Here is a 21570-nt window from a genome sequence, read left to right on the forward strand (position 1 = left end):
ATGGACAGAGTCAGAACGACAGATGATGGAATGTAGACGGTGAAGGAGAATCTGGGTCTAAGGTGGGTTTTTTGAGAAGTGGCCTGATGACAGCTGTTGTCAGTGTTGATGGAACATGGCCAGCCTGGAGGGAGTGGTTAATGATGTTAGTGATCAGGGGACTTAAGGATGTTGGGCTGTGGGGAAGGGGTCCAGGGCACAGGTGGAGGGTTTCATCTTTTTGATGATGTCCTCAACCTCTTGCTGTGAGATGTCAGAAAAACAGCAGAGGGGTTGGGAAATCCCAGGCTGTGGGTTGGAAGTTGGGACAGGGAGGGGGGAGAAGCTGGATATGAGGGAGAGGATGGTGTCTACTGTTTTCCAGAAAAAAGTGAAGAAGTTGTTGCACCTCTCCTCTTGGCTTCTGAATGAGAGTGAGTTTGAGGTTTGAGGATGTAATTTATAGTGGAGAAAAGTTGCTTGGAGTTGTAAGGGCTATTGTTGATGATGTGTGGAGTAGAACCGTGACTGTGCATCTCTCAAGGACCTTGCATAGGACTTCTGATGCTCTCTGTAGGCTTGCCTATGAACAGTGAGTCCTGAGGCCTTGAGGTGCCACTCAAGGACACACCCAGCTGTTTTCTTCTTCCATAGTTCGCATAGTTTGTGTACCGGGGGGCTGAGTGTTTACATTTTAATGCAAGGCATTCAGATGAGGACAGTGTAGGCAGAGGGAGGGGGGGATAGCTCCAAGTTCTGTCTCTGTATTACAGCTAGGCCCCAATACTGGCTTTTTCCAGATAGCTGTAACCTGGGGGGACAGACTTCATTAAACACTGACTAAACCCCTGGCTGGTACCATGTTTCTCTTAGGCACAAAAAGTCTAATCCCACTTCCATTATGTGGTCTTGTATGAAGGATGCTTAATTTGTGAGGGACTGTGTATTAAGCAGTTCTATTTTGAGCAATGATGCTGGGGTTATTCTTTGTAGAGGCCGTAGTACACTGGAATCCACTCCATGTTTTCTGGCCTGCTTGGTGTGCAGAGATCTCACTGTGTTTCCCGTGTTACTAGCACCGAGAGCGTCACTTCTCGACGCGGCACACGTGCAACAGTTGTCTAGATTGATGGAATGGTTGAAGCAGAGTGACCAAGCAATTTATGGTAAACAAACTTTTGACGGGAACCTCTATGGGATGTAACGACATAGGCGCATATGTCGAAGATCTATGATGACTGCAATGCACGTTGGAATGGTGTGGTTGTTGAGATTTAGCAGCTGCGGGATAGAGTACTTGAGCTTTATGCTGGTCGCCGAAAGTGTTAGCCTGGAGCTAGCCGTTAGCCAAACAAAGAGAAGACTGCACAGTGAGATGGTCCATATCATGGCAGTGGGGTGCGTGAGGCACGGAGGACTAGCTGGAGGCAGCTGACAGCTAGCTACCAACTGCAGATGTATCAGTCCTAGGCTTGAGGCCAAACCGGACAGGGACAGCTAGATGGCTGCCCCAAGAGTATACCTTGTAGTAGGAGTGATGGAACAATGGAGAAGTTTTCACCCACTGAAAGCGGCAATAATCAGCCGATGTTGGAGGAGATGGCAGCAGGTTAGTAGATGGCCTACGCTCCTGCATCAGTGTTATTAGCTATTACAGTGTTCTCTTATATCTCTTTCTTCTATGTTGCCTTATACTTTCTCCAAAACTTGAATTAATCAAAGCCGAATTATCAGTGAAAAGATAGAAAATGATAGAAACATTTACTTACAATTTTCCAAAGAAAAAGAAAAATCACATCTATGCAAGCAGCCAAGGAAATCTTATATCAAAACATTGTTCATTTTATTCAAACAGCAGCCATTTTTAAATTATCAAAATACCTGGAGAGGAAGGAACCTCTATACCAACCTGGGAACTGAGATTCGGGCATAATGGTTTCCATCCCAGCGCACCTGGAGGCCAAAGGGCGTCTGCAGGGTAATATACTGACCGGCCAGACTGAGAGAGATGAGAGGAGAGGGGGAGTGAGGGAGGGCCACCCGCAGTCCGTTCACCTGCCGGAGAGAAGGAAACACAAAAACAAAGTTAAACAGAAGCTACAGGTACAGTTACAGTTGTTTTACACTCATAAAAGTGCGGTGAGGATGTTGCAGCTGGATGCAATTTAGGCCACAATATGAGGAAAATCTGTGCAAAAACATTGTTCTATATTGCAATGATGAAATGACTTGTGACAAAGAAAGAAATATTGAAGTGTATATACTGGCTGCCTGGTTGTCAACAGGATTACAATAATAATAATAATAATAAGCATAATAAGAATAATAAGAATATAATATATATATAAATAAAAAATATACATATAACTAAATGTTTCTAGAGCAGCAACAGTAAAGTTTAAAACTGCTAGGTCATTACATAAACTCAATAATGTCTCAGTGGCAATAAATCTAAAATGTCTAAAATAAATAATTTTCCTGACATCAAAATACTGAGTGATGTTTAGAAAGAATGAAAAACTCTGGTCCATATCAGTCCTTCCTCCTGTCCTCCTCCTCCTCCAATTTTGTTGTGTACTAGCAATGTGCGCCCTGCTACATATATTACCATATATGTGTTCAAAAAGTTGGAAAAGATAGAGCAGATTATAAATAAATACACCCAGTATGTATGTAAATAAAAAGATTTTTCTTATTCATTGTCTTTCTTTTGCGATGTGTTAATTGTGCATGTTGATATTGCGATGACAATGAAAATATGATTTATGATTTACTATCTATGTCTAATGTTGTCCATACTGACCAGTGTCTTCCTGGCCTTCATCAGAATCACAGTGATTCCATTCACTGTGACGTAGAGTTTCCTCAGGTAGGACACACCTGACACTCCTCTTTCTTCATTCTTCCCCTCCACTGAGAACCAGGGACCTGCACACGGAGCAGAACACCATAAATAACCAAAGATATGATATAAATAAATAAAAATATGTTGGCTGATATTATGTTATCAGATTTTATTGTTTCAGCCTCCAGTCCAGCATGGCTTGGGCTATGACAGGTTGTTCTACTGTAGCGGGTTAATGTTTCAGTAGGTCAGCGGTGGAGGCTATGCTGTTTATTTTGTTTATTTCTGAAATATTTTTTGCTAAATTAGATTTGCACAAAGCTAATGGCATGTTCAGTGGAAGAGCGCTAACATTAGTCAGCGGTTAAACTATGGTGTTTAATGGATTCTAAATACAGTATATCTGCGACCCGCTTGTCTGTAGTTACAGTCAGTGCGTCGGAAATGAAACTAGAGGGACATGTAAATAAACGTGAGCTGAACAAGTATCTAACATGACTTCCTGCCAAACAAAGGGATCTAGCTCCCCTTTCAAATGTGCAACGTTGGTGTGAAATCTCACAGTTGCAGGTCCTTGTAAACAGTCATGTAGTATTAGATGCATTCAAGAACAGCGTTTCCTCTGGGTCACTGTATCATAGATGGTGGTTGAAAGATTCTCGTATCTTTGGACAGAATTAAAAGCGTGCTGGAAAAGGGATGACGTAATGTGAATGTGCTACATTGAAAATAGTCATTGTGACAGATTATGTGTAAGGTAATAACTACTGCATGACAAAAAAATATATTGCGTATGTAGGAGAGCTGTGTTTTAGGGTTGGGCCATGTCTACAAAATTTCCATAGGACAATGTCTACATGATGTTATAAGTCGCGGTGGATATTTTACAAGCACAGACCAGCTAAAGCAGCATTAAACACTCAGAGTTCAGATGTTGGTTTCGGTTGTTTGATAGGCTGCGTCATTAACAAGCCCACAAGCGGCTCACCTGCGGCAGTGATAACGGATCACGGGTGGAGAAATACAGAAAAAAGACGAGTTCTGTGTCTTTTAGGCGCCTTCATACAGTAGAGAGAGGTGGGGCAAGTCGATGTGTTTACCTGACGTCTAGGCCTCTTGTGTGTCTGTGTGTCTGAGTGTGTGGGGGGGGGGAGAAAAATCTGAGGAATGAGCGAAGCATATTTAAAGTTTATATGTTTGTTGTGTTTAAAACCTGCTTTCACGTGGTGGTATAATGTGAAACATCTAGATTCTTTGGCAGGGGGGTGGTGGGGTTTACAATCACGATGCCTGCTCAACGTTGTGATGGCCGATGGCATCGTATATCGGCCCAACCCTACTGTTTATCATAAAATGTAATTTAATAATTGTAATGACTTGAGTACTGTATGGTATTATTATTGTTAGTACTAGTAGTAGTACATTCATATTTTTTATTTATAGTTTCTGTTTGGCAGTCCCGCACAATAGCTACATACACAATTTTTTTAATACTCAGTAGTAGTAATACTAGTAGTTAAATCTTTTTTGTAGTTTTGACTCTTATTTTTCAAAACTTTAAAATATTTTGTTGTACTTTTGCTCAACATTTTATTATCTTAATGAGGTCTCATAACATCAAATCTTTGTTTATATTATGTGTTTTTGAAAAGCATATCAGCTGATATATCGGCATATCAAGTTTTTAAATCCTCAAATATCGAAATCAGTCAGGCTCTACCACGAACCACCAAATGTGCCTTCATCAGAAAATAGTGTTTCTGGATTTATACATGGATGAAATGTGCAAAAAGTTGTATGAGTTAGACTAATGTCTACTATGGTTATATGTTCATAGTGCCACCTCCTGGTGTAAAGACATCATGTTTTACGTGATCACTTGAAGTAAATATATGCATGTGTCATCTAAATGTGGACAATGTAATTAAGAGTTGTGGCAGGTTGGGCATTTTGCAGCAATTCACATAAAAAAAACCCCCTTTCCTTTAGCCAATTTGGTGAAGAATGGTTGAATTTGTAGCAGCAGTGAAAACAGTGTTCAAAAGTTTTAAATGGTTGAAAATCTGTTCAGGTGCAATGAAAATGAAAGACAATTCTCAGTGTCTAAACTTGTTCCTACCTGTGCTGTTCTTGCAGTTTCTGGCAAGTGTGTAGGTACATGTTCCCATGAAGCTGTAGAATTTCTTGTCAAATGTGTTGTAGTGCGGATCTCCAGACACCACACAGTCCTGAGAGCCTGAGAGAGAAGGACAAGCAGTGTGACTACCACAAGAACATTAGACTACAACACAGCTGAGCTAACAGTTACAGGCCTTTGAAAGTTTCAACACTATTAGCATTTGAGTCTGAAATCATAGGAGCAGTCACAAAAATGACTCAGTTTGCTACCAGCCTCCATTGGTTAGGTGTGCTATTGCAATGGGAGAAGAGGCAAATCGTTTCAGAAATTAAGATTTCTCACTATTTCTCACAAGCTGGTTGGTGGATCAGAAACACACTGAATTAAATCAACTCATAACACTGTTAATTTATGTCATGTGACAGTTTGAGGAGTCTTCCAGCAAATAACTAGCCAGTTTGCTGCTGTCCTTTTGGTCCTGAAGAGATATATGCACAGATGTCAAGATTTTTTGACAGCGATGTTTAGTTTGTTTATTTCTATGATTTCAACACAGATTTGTTGTTCACAGTGTAACTTTAGCATTATAAGGGAAAAAATACCATATGTGTGTTCCTTTGGTGGCATCACAATAAAAAAGTAGCAACCTGACAGATCTCACAACAAATAATAAACTCTATTCTTGTATATAGTTGGCTAACATTATGCAGCAATATCCTGGTAAACTTTAAAACAAGTGAATTAATATTTACACTGCACATGTTTAGCTGTTTGTGCTGTTGTTAATTGTTAGCTAATTTCAGGTAGCGGGTTAGCTGCTAATGTTTACTGTTAATGTTAACCCATATATTTGCGGAAGCAAAAAAAATTAAATCTCGTGCTACTGTTGATGTCCAGCGTGATGACATTTAGTGTAAATGAGGAAATCTGCAACTTTCTTTTAAGGGCACACGGGCAGTTCAAAACACGTCTAGCCAAACTAATGTTAGCTGTGTGGGCAGTTCATTTTAGAGTGGGGCATTACAGCCACACTCCAGGGAATCTATGGCACTGGCCGTTTGGCATTGATACAATTACTGCCTTGCTAAAGGCCTCGGCTCAATGTTCACACTATGCTGCGAGCAGACTGTTTTCCTAAACTCTGAAACAAGGACAGTTCAGCTATCTTCTGCTTTTGACTTACATGGGTATTATATGACAGATACATCTGACAGATTTTCTCTTTAGCCAGATATTTTGTTTAAGTTGACAGAGCTTTATGTTACTTCCATAAACTCAGTTCTATTAGTTAGATTACTGAAATAATGCAACATTTCACACACTGTGAAAGAAAACTTGTCTCAGGAAATTCAAAAGGTATTTTAGGGAGATAAAGAGACTTTGTCAAGCAGAGTATGACCATGCAAATATGTTTTACTGTTATTGAACTACTTCTGAGTTGTCCTGATTTCCACAAGCTTCCCGGGAAAGCTACATGGGTTTTAATCAATAACCAATTACTGGAGTGAAAATTGAGCACCTCATCATTTCACAAAGAAACAGAATACTTATTTTGTTAACATTGCTTCACTTGCATTAAGGAGATATATTGGGTGGTAATACAAAAAACTGACTCTCCAGTGCAACAGAGTATCATATTTCAGCCTTACCGAGAGCTGATGGGAGACCAGAACATCCAGGTTCTCTTCCAGAAGGGCAAAAACCTCTTTTAAAACCTCTTTTATTTCTGGTTTTAGTGGTTTCCCAATAAGCCCAAGATCTTTATAGGTTGAACATCTTGACCGACTAAGGTCAGCTGAGTGGCCGCTGCAGGAGAGGAAGGCCTCGACTCATTGTTTAACTTAACAAAATACTAAGGTCCTGTGGCAGATACTCATTTATCTTAGAACAGAGACATTAAACCCCTTGGAACACATTTCAGTTTTTCATGAAGACATATCAAAGAAACCTCAATGGGAGTTTGTATTGAGTTAAAGAAGCTGTTGGCACAGCCTGTACGTGGGATCTGGACTTTGGCAAAGGACGAAGCAGAGGCTCTTTTTGAGAAAACACATTCCCACTGCTCCCTTGTTGGGATTTTGGTGGTTTGAAATTTTGAATCGTCCATGTAGACAAAAGGTAAAATACGTTTTGGTGTCTAATATAAAGCCCTACTTACTCACTAACAGTGATCAGCATCTACCACAATATGTTTGTGCTTTATATTAAATTCATGAGTGAATACATTTTCTGATAAGCTGTAGCAATAGCATGTCACTCTGTATGCTACGCTAGCTGCAGTTTAATTTATATTCAGTTTGTTTACTGCTTGGCAAGTATTGCTGTGGGTGTAAACTTACTGGTGGGATGGCAGCCCAGTATTCCATCCTGGAGTTTACACTCGTGCATTGGGTCACATTCAGAGGCCACACAGGTGACGAAGGGAACATCACACCTACACTTCAGCTTACAGTCCTCAACATAAAACTCCTGTCCAGGCTGACACACACACACACACACAAAAACTGTGTTAGCAGGGGAAGGCTTAAATCAAAGGTTGTCTTGAGTTATAAATATGAATTGAATGATCAAATTGTGTAGGTTTCAGCTCAAAACAGTAGTCACAAAATTATTCCAGCTTTTATTAAATGAAAATTCTTTTCCCAAAATATCAAAATTCTCCAATATTTTTCCTGTTCCTAAGAAGCCACAGAGCAACAGAGCTCAATGATTTCAGACCAGTCACATTGACAAGCATTTTATGTAAATGTAGGGAAAGGGTGACAGTCAATCATCTTTCAGCATCTCTCAGTGAATGTTCAATATCAATTGTATAAATATGCTGATGACATGGTGGTTGCTGCTGGTCTTATGCAGATGGGAGACTCAGCTAAGCAGTCAACATATCTCAAACATACTCAAGAGCTGGTGTGAGCTCAGTGCCTTCTCTATTAATAGTAGTAATGAAGACGGCACAAAATGTCTCATCATGCCAAAATGTTCTCTCTTTGATGGCTTAAAACTAAAAACGGTCCTAGCAAAGATAGAAATACAAGCACACAAGCAGACACGTTATCCCCTGGTGGCTTATCAGACCATCTTGACTGTACCTCATAGTACTGGCCGTTGGTGTGTTTGCAACCACACAAACTCTTCTTGACGCACTTGCCGGCACTCAGGATGTAGCCAGGATTACACACACAGGCCTCCGAGCAGGGCCCACCGCAGGAGGGAGGTTTCCCAGAACATGTCTCTTGACAGGGGTCTGCACAAGGCTCGTAGTGGCTGTTGGGGGGGCAGCTCAGCGCTAAGGAGAGGATGGAAGGCTGAGGTTAGTGATGTTGTAGACATAGAGTAGGTAGGTAGGTAGATTTATTTTGTCACAATATAACAGGTTATAGAGTGAAATTGAGTTTGTAACTCCCTTCTGCCACATAAAAGACAGACAGACTATATAAAAAATGGTACACAGAATCTAAAACATCTCTCCTTGCATGGACTCTGGCTGAACAATGCTGGCTGAATAATGCAAATGTCTCTGCACGTCTAACTTTTAATTCATTTCATATAATGCTCAAACCTGGCTCATTGCACAAATGTGTTGTTAATCGTTGTTCTATATTTTTGTATTGTCAATTTATATATTTACACAACTTTCTCTTCCGTTGCAATACATCTGCACAACACACACCGGAGTAATGCACATGTAATAGTTATTATATCTATCCCTATTATTTTATTATTATTCTTATATAACTTACATTTGTTTATTCCATCCATTTATTTATGTCACCTGTACATTTGTCTGGGTGTAGCACCTTATCAGCAAAGCAAATTCTTCATATGTGCGAATTTTTGGTCAGTTGTGAGATTTCAATTTCAATCAATTAAGAAACCTTACTGACCCTTGGGAAGCAGCTCCCTAGTTGCTTCCATTAACCCTCCCTATATTCCTTCATCCACTTATCATTTCTCCACCCAACACTCACGGCAGAAGGTTTCATTCCTCCAAGGTCCAATGTTGACCCCACGGTCCTGGCATTCATTGACGTAGGCTTCGATGGCTTCACACAGAATGGGCTTGGCTCCACCCAACTCACACAGGTCAAAGACACAGTCCCTGAAGTAATTCTGAAAACACACACATAGTTTGTTGAGCTACAATGCTTTATTCTTTCTCTTTACCTTATCACTCTCTCGTGGAGTGCCATTAGGAGCTTGTTTGTCAATCCATAATTAACTCAATAATCCAATAAAGACTTTTGCAATAGAGTAGAATTCTTTCAACATCAAAAGACCTAACTGCTTTATATTTGTGTGTCTTTGTAATGGAATGTACTTCAAAGCAGCGTACACTACATGTCACATTCAGCCACTGACGGCAGATGCTCCCGTGCCTCTGGCTAACATTGCAAGTGGGGACATGTCAGTACTTTGCCTCCTGCCTTGCAGACAAAGTCAGAATTACCCTTTGTCACAAATGATTAAAATATTGTAACATTCAAAGCTCTCCATAAAATATCCCCTGCTGATCTGACAGACCTCCTTCCTTGCACTCCACCTTGCTCCCTGCAGGATTCAGCAAGGTGGGGTGGGAAGGAGCCAACGTTCAACCTGCCATGCTTACGATTAGTGAGCAACCCACTCTACCACTAAGTCACATCAACCACACGTGTGCATGTGTGTGAACGAATGCGTGTGTTTTGACCTACATTGGGGTTGACTTTTGGGTGGCAGACAGCGAAGGGACCCTTTTTGTCCAGCAGGATGCCGCAGTATCCAGAGCTCTCATACAGTTCCTGCTTTTCTTCATTACACTCAGGGATGGTGGTGTTGGGTTTCTTATTACACCTGTCAACGCAGACAGTCAGTTAGAGAAGCTCTGTGTGTTGGTTTGTTTTCATCCCTTTTAATTACAATAAAGGAAAATTGATCTATACCTATTTGTATGTAAATATGGATACCTAAAGTACACAATATTACAAAAATCTAAAATACATTATGACATTAATAATCATAACAAAAGACATCACACATTGATAAATATTCCAAAACATACATTCTTACATTCATACAGATTCTTCCAAAAGCTCATTATTGTGAAATGTTATTTCATCCTGCTTCTATTCACAATTTCACAGAGGTAATTTCAGCTACTTTCTGGGGTATTTTTAACTGCAAAAACATCTTTTCATGTGATTTGGGTGAAGTAACCCTTTACATTTATTTGATATCTACAGAGATAGGGAGGTTGGTGGTCAGATAACGTTCTGAAAGTGAGTATGTGGGTGTCTGTAGACGTGTGTGATACTCACTCTGGATCAGTGTTCCAGCTGTTTCCAAAGTCATTGGCATTGTTGGTTAACAATCCATCTGGTTTACGGAAATCATCTTTGGCATCTTTATTGTAATCTCCACACAGTCCACAAAGCTTCTTCTGATAGCTGCAGATTACAAGAAAATCTGCAAGTCAGTGATTTGTGGAATTGAGAGCAACAATTCAATTCGAGCTACATCTCGCCACTTCTCAACCATTTCCAAGAGTTTGTGACTTGTTTTCATTCTAACCAGGTGTTTTGGAGGAGTTTTGCTTCATTAAAGTAAAATATTATTATTTTCAACATCATTCTAAAACGTATACATTAAAAATAGAATTCTGTCTCACTCTTTGATCATTTTGATGTCCATAAAGTGGTTTCCATCATAGCGCACAGTCACACCAAAGTTCATGGACACAGTGTGGTGCTTTCCTGACTTGAACACAGAGACACCAGGGGCCGGAGTCACTGGAAGGTTTACGTTGGTCCCATTAACCTGAATGGGGAAAAAATGTAAATAACATAATGAGTGATTACTGAGGAAACAGAAACAGTCTCTCTGTGTATAGAATCTTACACTTTAAAGTTAGAATGGCTTCACCAACTCCAAAGGTGCATTTTCTGCAGAGAATACAAGTGATTTCTGAACAACAGCTTGTAGATATGTCATAGATATGACAATAGTATGATTGTTGTCATCCTGCCACCAATGTCTTACTTGTACAGTGCCACCTTTGAGGATGGAGATCTTCACCATGTGAACATATACATGTACAGCCTTCACATAGGAGATGGAGGGATTGTTGTAGCGATTTTCATTGTCAGCGTGGACCTCAAAGTATGGCAGAGATGTTTCATTGCACGGTTTAGACATCAAATAGCTGCAGTTGCCCATAAAGTTGTACTGGCGTTTGTCAAAGGTGGTGTAGTGGGGATCACTAGACACTATGCATGTGGATGTACCTAAGAGAATAGCAAATGATAAACTGTCAGTTAGCAGGTATTTTGTTACAAATATGTTTCACTAGTCTGAACAATATTGCTTTTACACCAACACTTTTTAGGGTGTTTTTACACATGAGAAACATGCCCACTATACGCAACGTTACCCCCATTACAACAACTGTCCTGTCTTGCCACTCTCTTTGAAGACAGACAGAGTGTGGCTGTTAGGAGCAGTTTGGCCTTCAGATGTGGTTGGACAACACATTGTTCAAACTCGACCATTTTGATCTGCTAGTACAGGTTCTTCTAGCAACATACCAGACAATATTACCTTTAGGATAGCAGCCTGCAACACCATTAACCTCACGGCACTCTTCAGTGGGGTCACAGGAGTTATCAATACATTCCAAAGTGTAGTTCCCTACACAGCGGCACAGCTTTGAGCAGCCATCACCAAATACAATCTCGCCAGGCTGAAACAAAATTTAAGAAAGGATCAATACTGGCAAGTTGTATTGTATGTCACTAGATCTACACATTTTCTACGCAGGAATGTATGCACATGGGTATATGAACTAGGATATCTGACCTCATAATAGTTATTCTGGCCATCCAGACAGCCACATTTCTCAAGTGGCATACAGCGTCGTCCCTTGAAGACAAACCCTGGTTTACAAAAGCAGCCACTGATACAGGATCCAGAACAGTTGGTGGAGGGCTCCATACAAGTGGGGATACAGGCTGGACCACAATCTATATACTCTGCATCAGGAGGACATGGTTCTGTACAACAGAAAGAAAATTAATTGGTTGATGAAAAATGGAGAACATAGTGCATATTCTATTACAGGGGTCGGTAAATAAGTCTGGCATCCGGCCAAATTTTCCCAAAGAGGTTGAGAGATCGATTCCATCTTATTGCGGAAATTTTTTTCTTTTGCACATGCTCACATAAAGCATGTGCTGCAGTGTGTGTGCGTTCCACTGTTTGATCCGCATTCGTAAACCTATGGACACTTATTTGCATTTCCCTAAGAAAATTCAGAGGAATCCAATCACACGTTTACTGACTGCTTTTTCAGAGGTGAGTCAAGCTGGCCAGAGACTCTTTTGAATTTGAAGCTCTTAATAAAACTCGACATGAAGCATTGCTGCAAAATACGTTCTTGCGCTTTTATTTTAGAGGCACAATCACTTAAGAGGAAGTGGTTATGTGAGTAACTGTTGCTGTCATGACTGAGATCTATTTTAGCACAAGCCGTTATCAATTAAAAAAAAAAAAGTTCTGCTATGAAAGCAATCTGGCCGCGGGCCAAAGGTAATGTAATAAAGGTGAACTAATATTGCGATCAATCACTGCGGTTTGATTAATGTTAAGGATAATGTAATCAGATGTGAAGATGTATGATGGGTAAGGTGGGCTATATATATATATATATATATACATGTGTGTATATATATATATATATATATATACATATATATGTGTATATATATATACATATATGTATGTGCATATATGTATGTGTATAATGTGTGTATATAGACCAGCAAGCTATTGATAAAAATTATTCAGTAAAAATAATGAGGCTAAATGAGGTTAAAACCAATTAAATAAAATGTAATAAAATTAAATATTTGTTAGACTGAAATGACAACAAACAGTCTTGATATATTTAAAGATAAAAAATAAATAATAAAATGATTGGATCAGAATTATTCTCTAACTGTTGACACAGATTCAGGTCTATTAGTCATCCAGTCCAGTTGTTAAGTTTACCTTTGGGTGGCAGTCCAGTACTCCTCCAACAACTTTACACTCCTGCGCTGGGCTGCACTGCCAGGGCTCACAGGTGATGTTATGGTTACCGTTACACTTGCAGCGCTCTGAGCAATCCATCTCTGTGAACCAAGTGTCTCCTACCTACACACAGAAACGTTCAATGCATGTTCAAACATTATTTCTTGCAAAAGTGCCAGGAAAATATCCCCCTTCAGAGATCCACTGAGCACACTTACCGGCCTGTACTTTCCATCTCCATCAGTACATCCACACTCGCTGAGTGGGACACATTTGTCTCCGCTGAGGACGAGGCCGGGGTTACAGAAGCATCCCTCTACACAGGGCTGGTTGCAAGAGCCACCGGGGCCCGTAGGGTCCTGACAGCTGGGCTGGGGGCAGGCAGTGCTGCATGAGTTGTAATGACTGCCTGTAGGGCACTTCAGAGCTGGAGAGAAGAGGACATTTGGAAAAGGGTAGTGTGCAGCATTTTTTGTAAAATACACAACATTACAGCTTTATATATTTCTACATTTATTTATGTTGACTGTATGTTTGTCTACGTGTAGCACAGCAAATTTCTCATATGTGTAAAACACTACTTGGCAATAAAGCTCCTTCTGATTCTGATTCTCTAACCCACACCCCCAACAGTTCAAGCAAATGGCTGCCAACTCTTGAGCTTTCTGCCTCTTAAAAGGAAGTGCTTGCTCCACCTAGTGCTTGCTCTTGGTGGGAATTGTTGGGTTTCTCTAAATAATATCACAGAGTACGGACTAGACCTGCTCTTTTATGAGCGCTATGAGATAACTGTTGTTGTGATTTGGCGCTATATAAATAAAATTGATCTATCCTTGGTGATAGTTCTGGTTTTTCAAGAAAACAATCAAATACTCTAAATTATGGCTTCATTAATAAACTTGGTAGTTATGACATGACATGCTAAAGATCCTCTTTTTTATCTACACCCGCACACACACAGAGAGACTTACGACAGAAGGTATTGTTCCTCCATGCGATGGAGACTCCTGCAGCAGCACACATGTCAGCATAGCTTTCTATGGCCTGGCACAAAGCCACAATCTGACCTCCAGTGGCACACATGTCGTACACACAGCTTCCAAAGTATGGCTCAGGGGGCACGACAGAGTGACAGGGCTTAAAGATACCTGTAGTCAAGGTCAAAGACAGAGAGATGTGATGGAGGTGAATTCCAGACAAACTCATTTTACTCAATGATCACTTTCACAATGGCATTATGCTACTGTTAGGCTATTATCAAGGGCCAACCAAAGCCTTTTTGTGGTCCCACAAACAATCATAAATGTGTGACTGTCATTTGTGAAACCTTAGGAAATGGTGATTACTGAGGCCCAACTGCTCCAATGGAGCTGCTCAGTGGCCGGCACATCAGACTGTGGTTGTACTGGACAGCTTCCACGTATGAATGTGTAACTGTGTGAATGTGATCAGGGTGTTCCTTTAAAAAAAGAGAGCATCGCTCTCAGTAATACTTAAAATATGCCTTTTTAAAAATGACTTTAGCATTGATGTTGATGATCTGTATGTTCCTTAGGCATAGTAGCCTGTTTGTGATTGTGATGACAGTGATAATGATGATGATGATGATGATGATGAGTGGTCAATTTATTAGGATATGCAGGTGGCACGTCTGGAGAGTGTACTTCTCAACACAATGCACTTGTTGTGCATGAGTGCATGCCATACCATTGGGATCAGTGATCATGCCGCAGCTGGTGGGCTTCTTGGCCTCCTCCTCCACCTCTTTATTACAGTCTTCCTGTCCTCCATCATTGCTACAGCTGGAGAAGGGGTGTGGAGGTAGAATGGAAAAAAAGTGATGATTTTTGTTGTGTGCATGTTTGTGTATACATAGATGACATAGTCAGTCTGCCCACCCAACCTTTTATCCAGAGCACCATACTTTATCTCAAAACATGTTGGTCACATAACTGTAAAGTTTGCTGCAGATACTCTAGCTTCCATGAGGATAAAATATTTTTGGTGACCTTGAATAATGGTGAAGTCTTAAATTCCAGAAGGCGTGGCCAACATTAACAAATAAAAGCCTGAGGGGTGGGTAAAAGTATCTCCAGTTGAATTTTGCATAACGTACAATTCGGTCTCTTCCAAACTGTTTTCATTCACTAACAATTCAGATTATTAAAATATTTATTTTACGCCATTTTCCCGTGATAACGGGATAAGTACCTTGTCTCGAGATAATGAATGTTGGTTTCCTGTAATAACAGGATCATTTTTTGTTTGAGAAAATAAACAATAGCTGTATACAGTCGACGGCAGGTGTGTAGGATAGATGTGTTAGGATAATTTCAATAAAATTTCTAGTGTCACTAGTTAGCTCACTTGGTAGAGCACAGGACTTGTAATCCAAAGATTATAAATTCAACTTCTGTTAAGTCCATAGGTTGATGGATGTGGGCCAGTCGCCAGGATGCACACAGCCCAGCACATGAGCATGTGAAACAGTCTTTGTTTAAATGATAATAAAAAGATAAAAAAGGAAACCATGGTCCTAAGTAAGGACTGAACACACTACTATTTGACTGTGAGTCCTGTCCTCTACCAACTGAGCAAACCACTGGGAACCCACTGGGAACGCTTTTGAAATTATCATTCATATAAAACAGTATTGTGGGTGAATGGTCATGTTGTGATTTGTTGTTGTCTATTCTTACTTTATTAATGGTCCATAGGAAACCACATTTCGTTCAGCTTTATACTTGCATGACAACATGTTCAATCATTTTGCATTTATCAACTTATGCAATGAACTTATGCCTAGATGTTTTGAAGGGTTAGACTATACAACAGAGACTGGTATAATACATTGTGATTAGCATGACATTAGCAATTCATAATGTAGGAAACAGCCGACAATTGTACATAATCATTTGTATCAGTGTGTAAAAGTATCTGCAATTTGTTCAAAAGAATGAGAAATTGCTTTAATGATGTGCACAAGTGAATAGATGACGTGGAGGTTGAACAAGTAGTTTCGAAATGCACCAAAGCGACTGAGAGAAAATGTAAATGCCTGCCACCTTGAGTGTCCATTCTCTAAGGTGGCCTGTGGAGTGGCCTACTGTTTTTTAAAATCTGTCTGCATGTCAAAGTGACCTTGGGCAAGATACTGAACCCCAAATTGCTATGTGAGTTTGATTAGCTTCTTTCTGATAAGCCTCTGCCATCAGTGGGTGAATGTGACATGTAGCGCTTTGAGGGAATTAAGAAAGGTGTTATCCAAGTGTAACATTTCCTGGGCAGATGTTTCACATTAAAAGTTCAATGGTAAATGGAATAAACTTGTATATCAAGGTGCAATAGTGCTGTCTCCTAAATTTATAAACAGGTAAACATAGACAAAATGTAGTTTGTCTCTAATAAAAGGATGATATAAATAAAGGCCTGGTTCCCTTTGCTACTGAAATAAATAAAGCCACTATTTACCGGTACGTCAGTATGTTTGATTGACAGAGTCTAGTTCTGTATTTATGTATTCTATGATGTGACTCACTCTGGCCGGGGGTCAGGAACCTGCCAGCTGCCCCCCAGTTCATTGGTGTTAGCAGCTGGTGTATTGTCTGGTTTCAAGTTGTCATCTTTGGGGTTTCCATTGAAGTTTCCTGCCGGGGCAACAAACGGTAAGAGATCAGTCAACATGCTGAAAAGGACATTCAGGTTTGCCTTTGGCATAGCATCTTGGTTGGCCTGGTAGTTCTGGGTTGGAGAACCATGTATTAAACTATGAACCAAGTAACTGTCAACAACATTTTGATTGGATCAGTTATTGTGAAAAATGGCTTCTGGTTGTCAGACTTATGCTTTCAAATTTCAGTTTCAGGAGTATGATGTCCAGAGAGGTGACAGTCTGCACCTCAGCTGACACTACAAATGTACATGTTACATGTTTACGTTCATTGGCTGAGTGTCAGTGGGGTTTGGAGGGTGCGTACACATCTGGGTAGATTGTGAAGGACTTTGTGGCTCACAAGGTTCACATAATGCCATTTTGACCATAGAAGAATTGATAATCAGCTGTTTGCAAAAACACTTTTTTTGCTTAAAATGTATTTAGAGTACTTTTACTTGATTATAATACTCTAGTACTCTTTTCATCCCTGCTGAAATGGAAATGAATAAATCATACTGGTTCTTACCACACATGCCACAGAGCAGACCATTGTAGGAGGTGGGCACAGTGACGTCAGCGTGGTGGTCACCATCAAATCGCACCCTCAGGCCGAAGGACGTTTCCAGGACAACAAACTTGCCACTCAAGTAGATCTTAACTCCACTGATGGAGGTGACAGGTGGGACAACCACTGTCCCATTGACCTGAAGAGAAGAGAGAGATTTATTCTGATGATGGGCAGAGAGTGCAAAGAAGACAGGACAGACAGTGTCTGTAGGTGGAGCCATTCATTTAAACCAGAGGTTGCCAAACTTCCTGTCAGATGAGACTGATAGACCTGTAACTGTAAGATGTAACTAAAAACATTAATTTTGACTCAGTTCCAGGAATCATTGCAATGAAATGCAGAATGAATAATGTTATTAGTTACACCTGTGTTTGACGTTTTGAAGGCAAAATGGTCTGATTGTGTATTCAGTATTGAATAACCCAGAATATGATCGCGGTGTCTTTTGGACATTAACTGTAAATAAAAACATGAAAGTTTTTGGTCTGCTGTGAAAATAATATATTTTCATTTCATTTTCATCTATACAATTTTCCTGGTTGTTCTCCAGCCCCCCAATTTAACAACAAAAATGTTCATCACAATTTCTCAGGCTCCAAGATGATTTCTTTGAATGTCTGGTTTTGTCCAAAATCCAAAGATATTCAATTTACTCCTATACAGGGCTAAGAAAACCAGTAAATATTCACATAGAAGAAGCTAGGGCCAGTGAATCTTTGGCCATTATTGCACAAAAGTGATGACAAAAGAGTACACTGATTATCAGAATTGTTGCTGATTCTGTTTTGTGAACTGACTAATCGATTTATAATCGTTTCAGTGCTAAATATTACAAGCACCTGTTTCTCTTTGGTGCTGTACAGCAAGCTCTCCCTTCAAATGTAAGCTGGTAGTACATAGAGTCAGCGATGGGGACAGTAGAGATTACTACTCAAGCAAAACTAAATCTTTAGTGTAGCAGTTGCTGTGAAAGAACCAACATGTCAGGTAACATACCTGGACTGTGCGGCCCTTGCCGAGGATGACAGTCACACCGTTCACATTGATCACCACAGCCCTGACGTAGGAAACCATCTTATTGCTTCCTCTTTGCTCATTCTGGGTGTCCACAGTGAAGTGTGGCACACCGGATGAGATGTTGCAGGATTTGGTCAGGGTGTAGGAGCAGGCTCCCATGTAATGGTGGGCGTGTTTGTCAAAGGTGATGTAATGTGGATCACCAGATACTGAGCACATACCATTTCCTGTACAAAAGAGGTAAGAATTTAGCTGTGTGGCGTCTATGTGGACTTTTCTGGTGTATCTGATTTTACTGATAGAGTGAAGCTGATGAATTAAATGTCAAGTGTTCAACTCTTAAGGACAACAAGGTAAGTTAAATAAGTTGGAGTAATCTTTAAATCCTCTTCAACCTGCACCACTTCTGTATACTTTCTGCTACAGACTCAGAGGCACAGGATAATTTCTACCATGTGCATGCATGTGAAGTTATTGATATTCTGATTGTGTATTCAGTATTGAATAACCCAGAATATGTTGTGCTGTCTTTTGAACAACCACTAGCCAATTGTTAATAAAAACATGAAAGTTTTTTTCTGCATTCTCCTGGGATAAAAAGCTCCTTACCTTAGTAATGGGCCTAAAAATGACCCCTGAGGAACTCCACATGAGCTAAATTTTATTTTGTAACTAAATTTATTATATTTAAAAAAAATATGCTTGACTTGCTTTTCTAATTTCTCAATCATAACTGATCCCAAAACTTAAACAGGATCATCTACAGGCTTCACTGATCTTAAGTTAAGAAATTGCCTTTGACAGTCAACCACAGGATCCTGCTATTTGCACTCTCAGCAATGGGCATCTCAGGCAAAGCGCTCCTGTGGTTTGAATCTTGCCTCTCGGGGCGTTCCTACAATGTTTTGCGGCAATTATCTTCCTCTCACTTCCTCGTGGTCATTCCAGCCAAACAATCACATAATCACCATAACATCAAACTACAAACTGACTCCTCAACCATCACTCCAACCAGGGTGATAAGAAACTTGTGTGTCATGATTGATGACACCTCTAAACCCTAACCTCTAACATGCATTTCCTGTGCTCTACTTCTTCTATCCCCTTACAATTCTCTTGTATTGATTGCACTTTTTTGTTAACTCTTACTTCTTTCCCGAGGTAATCCCATGGATGTCATATGTGCTGTTAGCTCTTACTAGTATTTATTGCTGCTCTTACTAGTATGTACTACTAGTAGATCTCGTGCTGTATTGATGATTTGTTGATCCTTGTATGTTGTTCATCAAATGTAAGTTGCTTTGGATAAAAGCGTCTGCCAAATGAGTAAATGTAAAAGTAATGTAATGTGTGTGTGTTTAACGTACCCAGAGGGTGACATTCATATTCTCCATCTTGTAGCTGGCAGCTCTCAGTGGCTGGTTTACAGCTGCTGTTGTGACACTGGATCAAACCTCCACTGTGACACACACATTTCTGCTCACAACCCTCCAAGTACCAGTCATCACCCATCTGACAAACACACAAAATGCAAATGATACATTGTATAGAATACAGTATGCAATACAGTCAGTGCATGAATGCATCAAGCCTCCACGAAAATGTCAAATACATTCACAGCCCATTGAGGCTGCCCAAGTGTACAGTGACTGAAAATCTTCTCTCAGTTTCTCAACTGATGTGAACATTTTTGGACACAAGCTTCCACCTGCTAGCTCTTCGTTTGTATAATATTCAATCCATCTTAAAAATTATTGTATTTACTCAGTATCTCCAACCATAATTTCTGATGCTCTCACAAAAAGTGCTTACATCAAGGCATCCATAGCCAAACGGTTAAGATGCACAGCACATAATCTTAATATACCTTACCAAATAAAAGTACCAAATGCTAAAAATAGAATATAAAAAGTGGATTGTGGATTTAATTTTTGAATATGTGATTGAATTATTGTTTTAAATATGAACACCAGGAATGTATCAACACTTGTAAATGAAGGGAAACACCTGAATAAAAGAGAGGAGAAACATATAAAATTCAGATGATTCAGTGAACCAGGACTCACTGAATATTTTGCTGAATATTTTCAAGATTTCAAGAAAAGCTATGGCCTTTACAGTCACCAAATCTCAACCCAGTTTCACACCTTCAATGTTCACTCAGTCTATCACAACAGCAGCGTGATGTGGAGTATGAAAGTGCTGGATCAAGGCTAAGCAGCAATTATCTTCAGATGATGTCATTTTAAGTAAGCTGAACAACCCATGATTGGCAGCTCTCTTCTTCACTTAGACAACATCATTTAATGTTCCTTCACCTGAACGAACCAGTGAACCACTCACTGGGCTGTTATTAGGGCCTGAGCGTGAAACATTCCCTATTGAAAATGAAGGAATTTTTCCCTCTGCAAAGTAAGCTCATTTTTGGCAGCGTAAACATGCTCAAAAACTCACCAAACTTTGCAAACATGTCAGAAGTGCCAAAATATTACGTATTTAAAATGACCTTTTATGTTGTGATCAACTACTCCTAGCAAGTAGGCCATGTCAACTTCAAAACTGTACCAGAAATCTCTTCAGACACTCCCACATTGATTAATCCATGTTGTCAAATCTGTGAGTTTTCGGTTAACGACGTGGAGGTGGAATGGCGGTGAAGTTAAACGCTTCACCCTTGACACAAGAAGCTGTGTAACCTGACTGTACATGCTCAGATCTGTACCAGATTTTACACGTTTAATAAGAGTCCCGCCATGAAACACATGTACATGCCAACATCTACCCATAGTCATAGCGCCACCTGCTGGCAACATGAAGTGACAGTCAACGAAGCAGCCCCCACAGCACATTTCACCTACATGTATGAAATTTCTGTGGCACATGTTTCATGTCCAGACCATAGACTGTATACGTACCAAAATGCCTCTTGGAGCAATGCCCTAAACCCAACAGGAAGTCGGCCATTTTGGATTTAATGGTCATTTCTGATCTCCTCCTATGGAATTAGTCTGATCGACTTCAACTTTACACTTTCTAGTCCAATCCCATTGACGATTAAATGTTGTACAAACGGTGAGTTGTTGTGAAATGGCGTGCACATGGCGTGGTGTCCAAAATCACATGCGAGATTTTGCACATGCTACACATGCGAGGGCCTGCCCAACGCTGCTTCAGCTTTAATTATCCTTTACATCTGATACTATTTTTGTCTGATCATGTTATGCAAATCAGTCAGGTTTCAATATAGATCCCAACTTAAACTTCATTGCAAAATGAGCATGAAGTTATGTGCCTTTTATTATTGAAGAATGGAATGTGATTAAAGTCACTTTGAGGTCTTTCTC

The 21570-nt window shown here is 40.0% G+C and overlaps 1 protein-coding gene across 1 annotated transcript in view; it reads right to left on the bottom strand.

Moving 5' to 3' along the window:
• The window catches only part of zanl (zonadhesin, like), a 115549-nt gene that overhangs the window by 60595 nt on the left and 33384 nt on the right, over positions 1-21570 (bottom strand). The window contains 13 exon segments of the mRNA XM_038730452.1: positions 1889-2034; positions 2783-2907; positions 4944-5060; positions 7283-7421; positions 8033-8229; positions 8912-9053; positions 9635-9773; positions 10238-10366; positions 10588-10736; positions 10959-11203; positions 11517-11658; positions 11775-11968; positions 19594-19738. Coding sequence (XP_038586380.1) covers positions 1889-2034; positions 2783-2907; positions 4944-5060; positions 7283-7421; positions 8033-8229; positions 8912-9053; positions 9635-9773; positions 10238-10366; positions 10588-10736; positions 10959-11203; positions 11517-11658; positions 11775-11968; positions 19594-19738 — 2009 coding nt within the window.

This window comes from Micropterus salmoides, unplaced genomic scaffold, assembly GCF_014851395.1.
Source record: "Micropterus salmoides isolate LMB-PRFRI ecotype aquatic unplaced genomic scaffold, ASM1485139v1 Ms_hic_scaffold_2, whole genome shotgun sequence".
NCBI classification, from domain to species: Eukaryota; Metazoa; Chordata; class Actinopteri; order Centrarchiformes; family Centrarchidae; genus Micropterus; species Micropterus salmoides.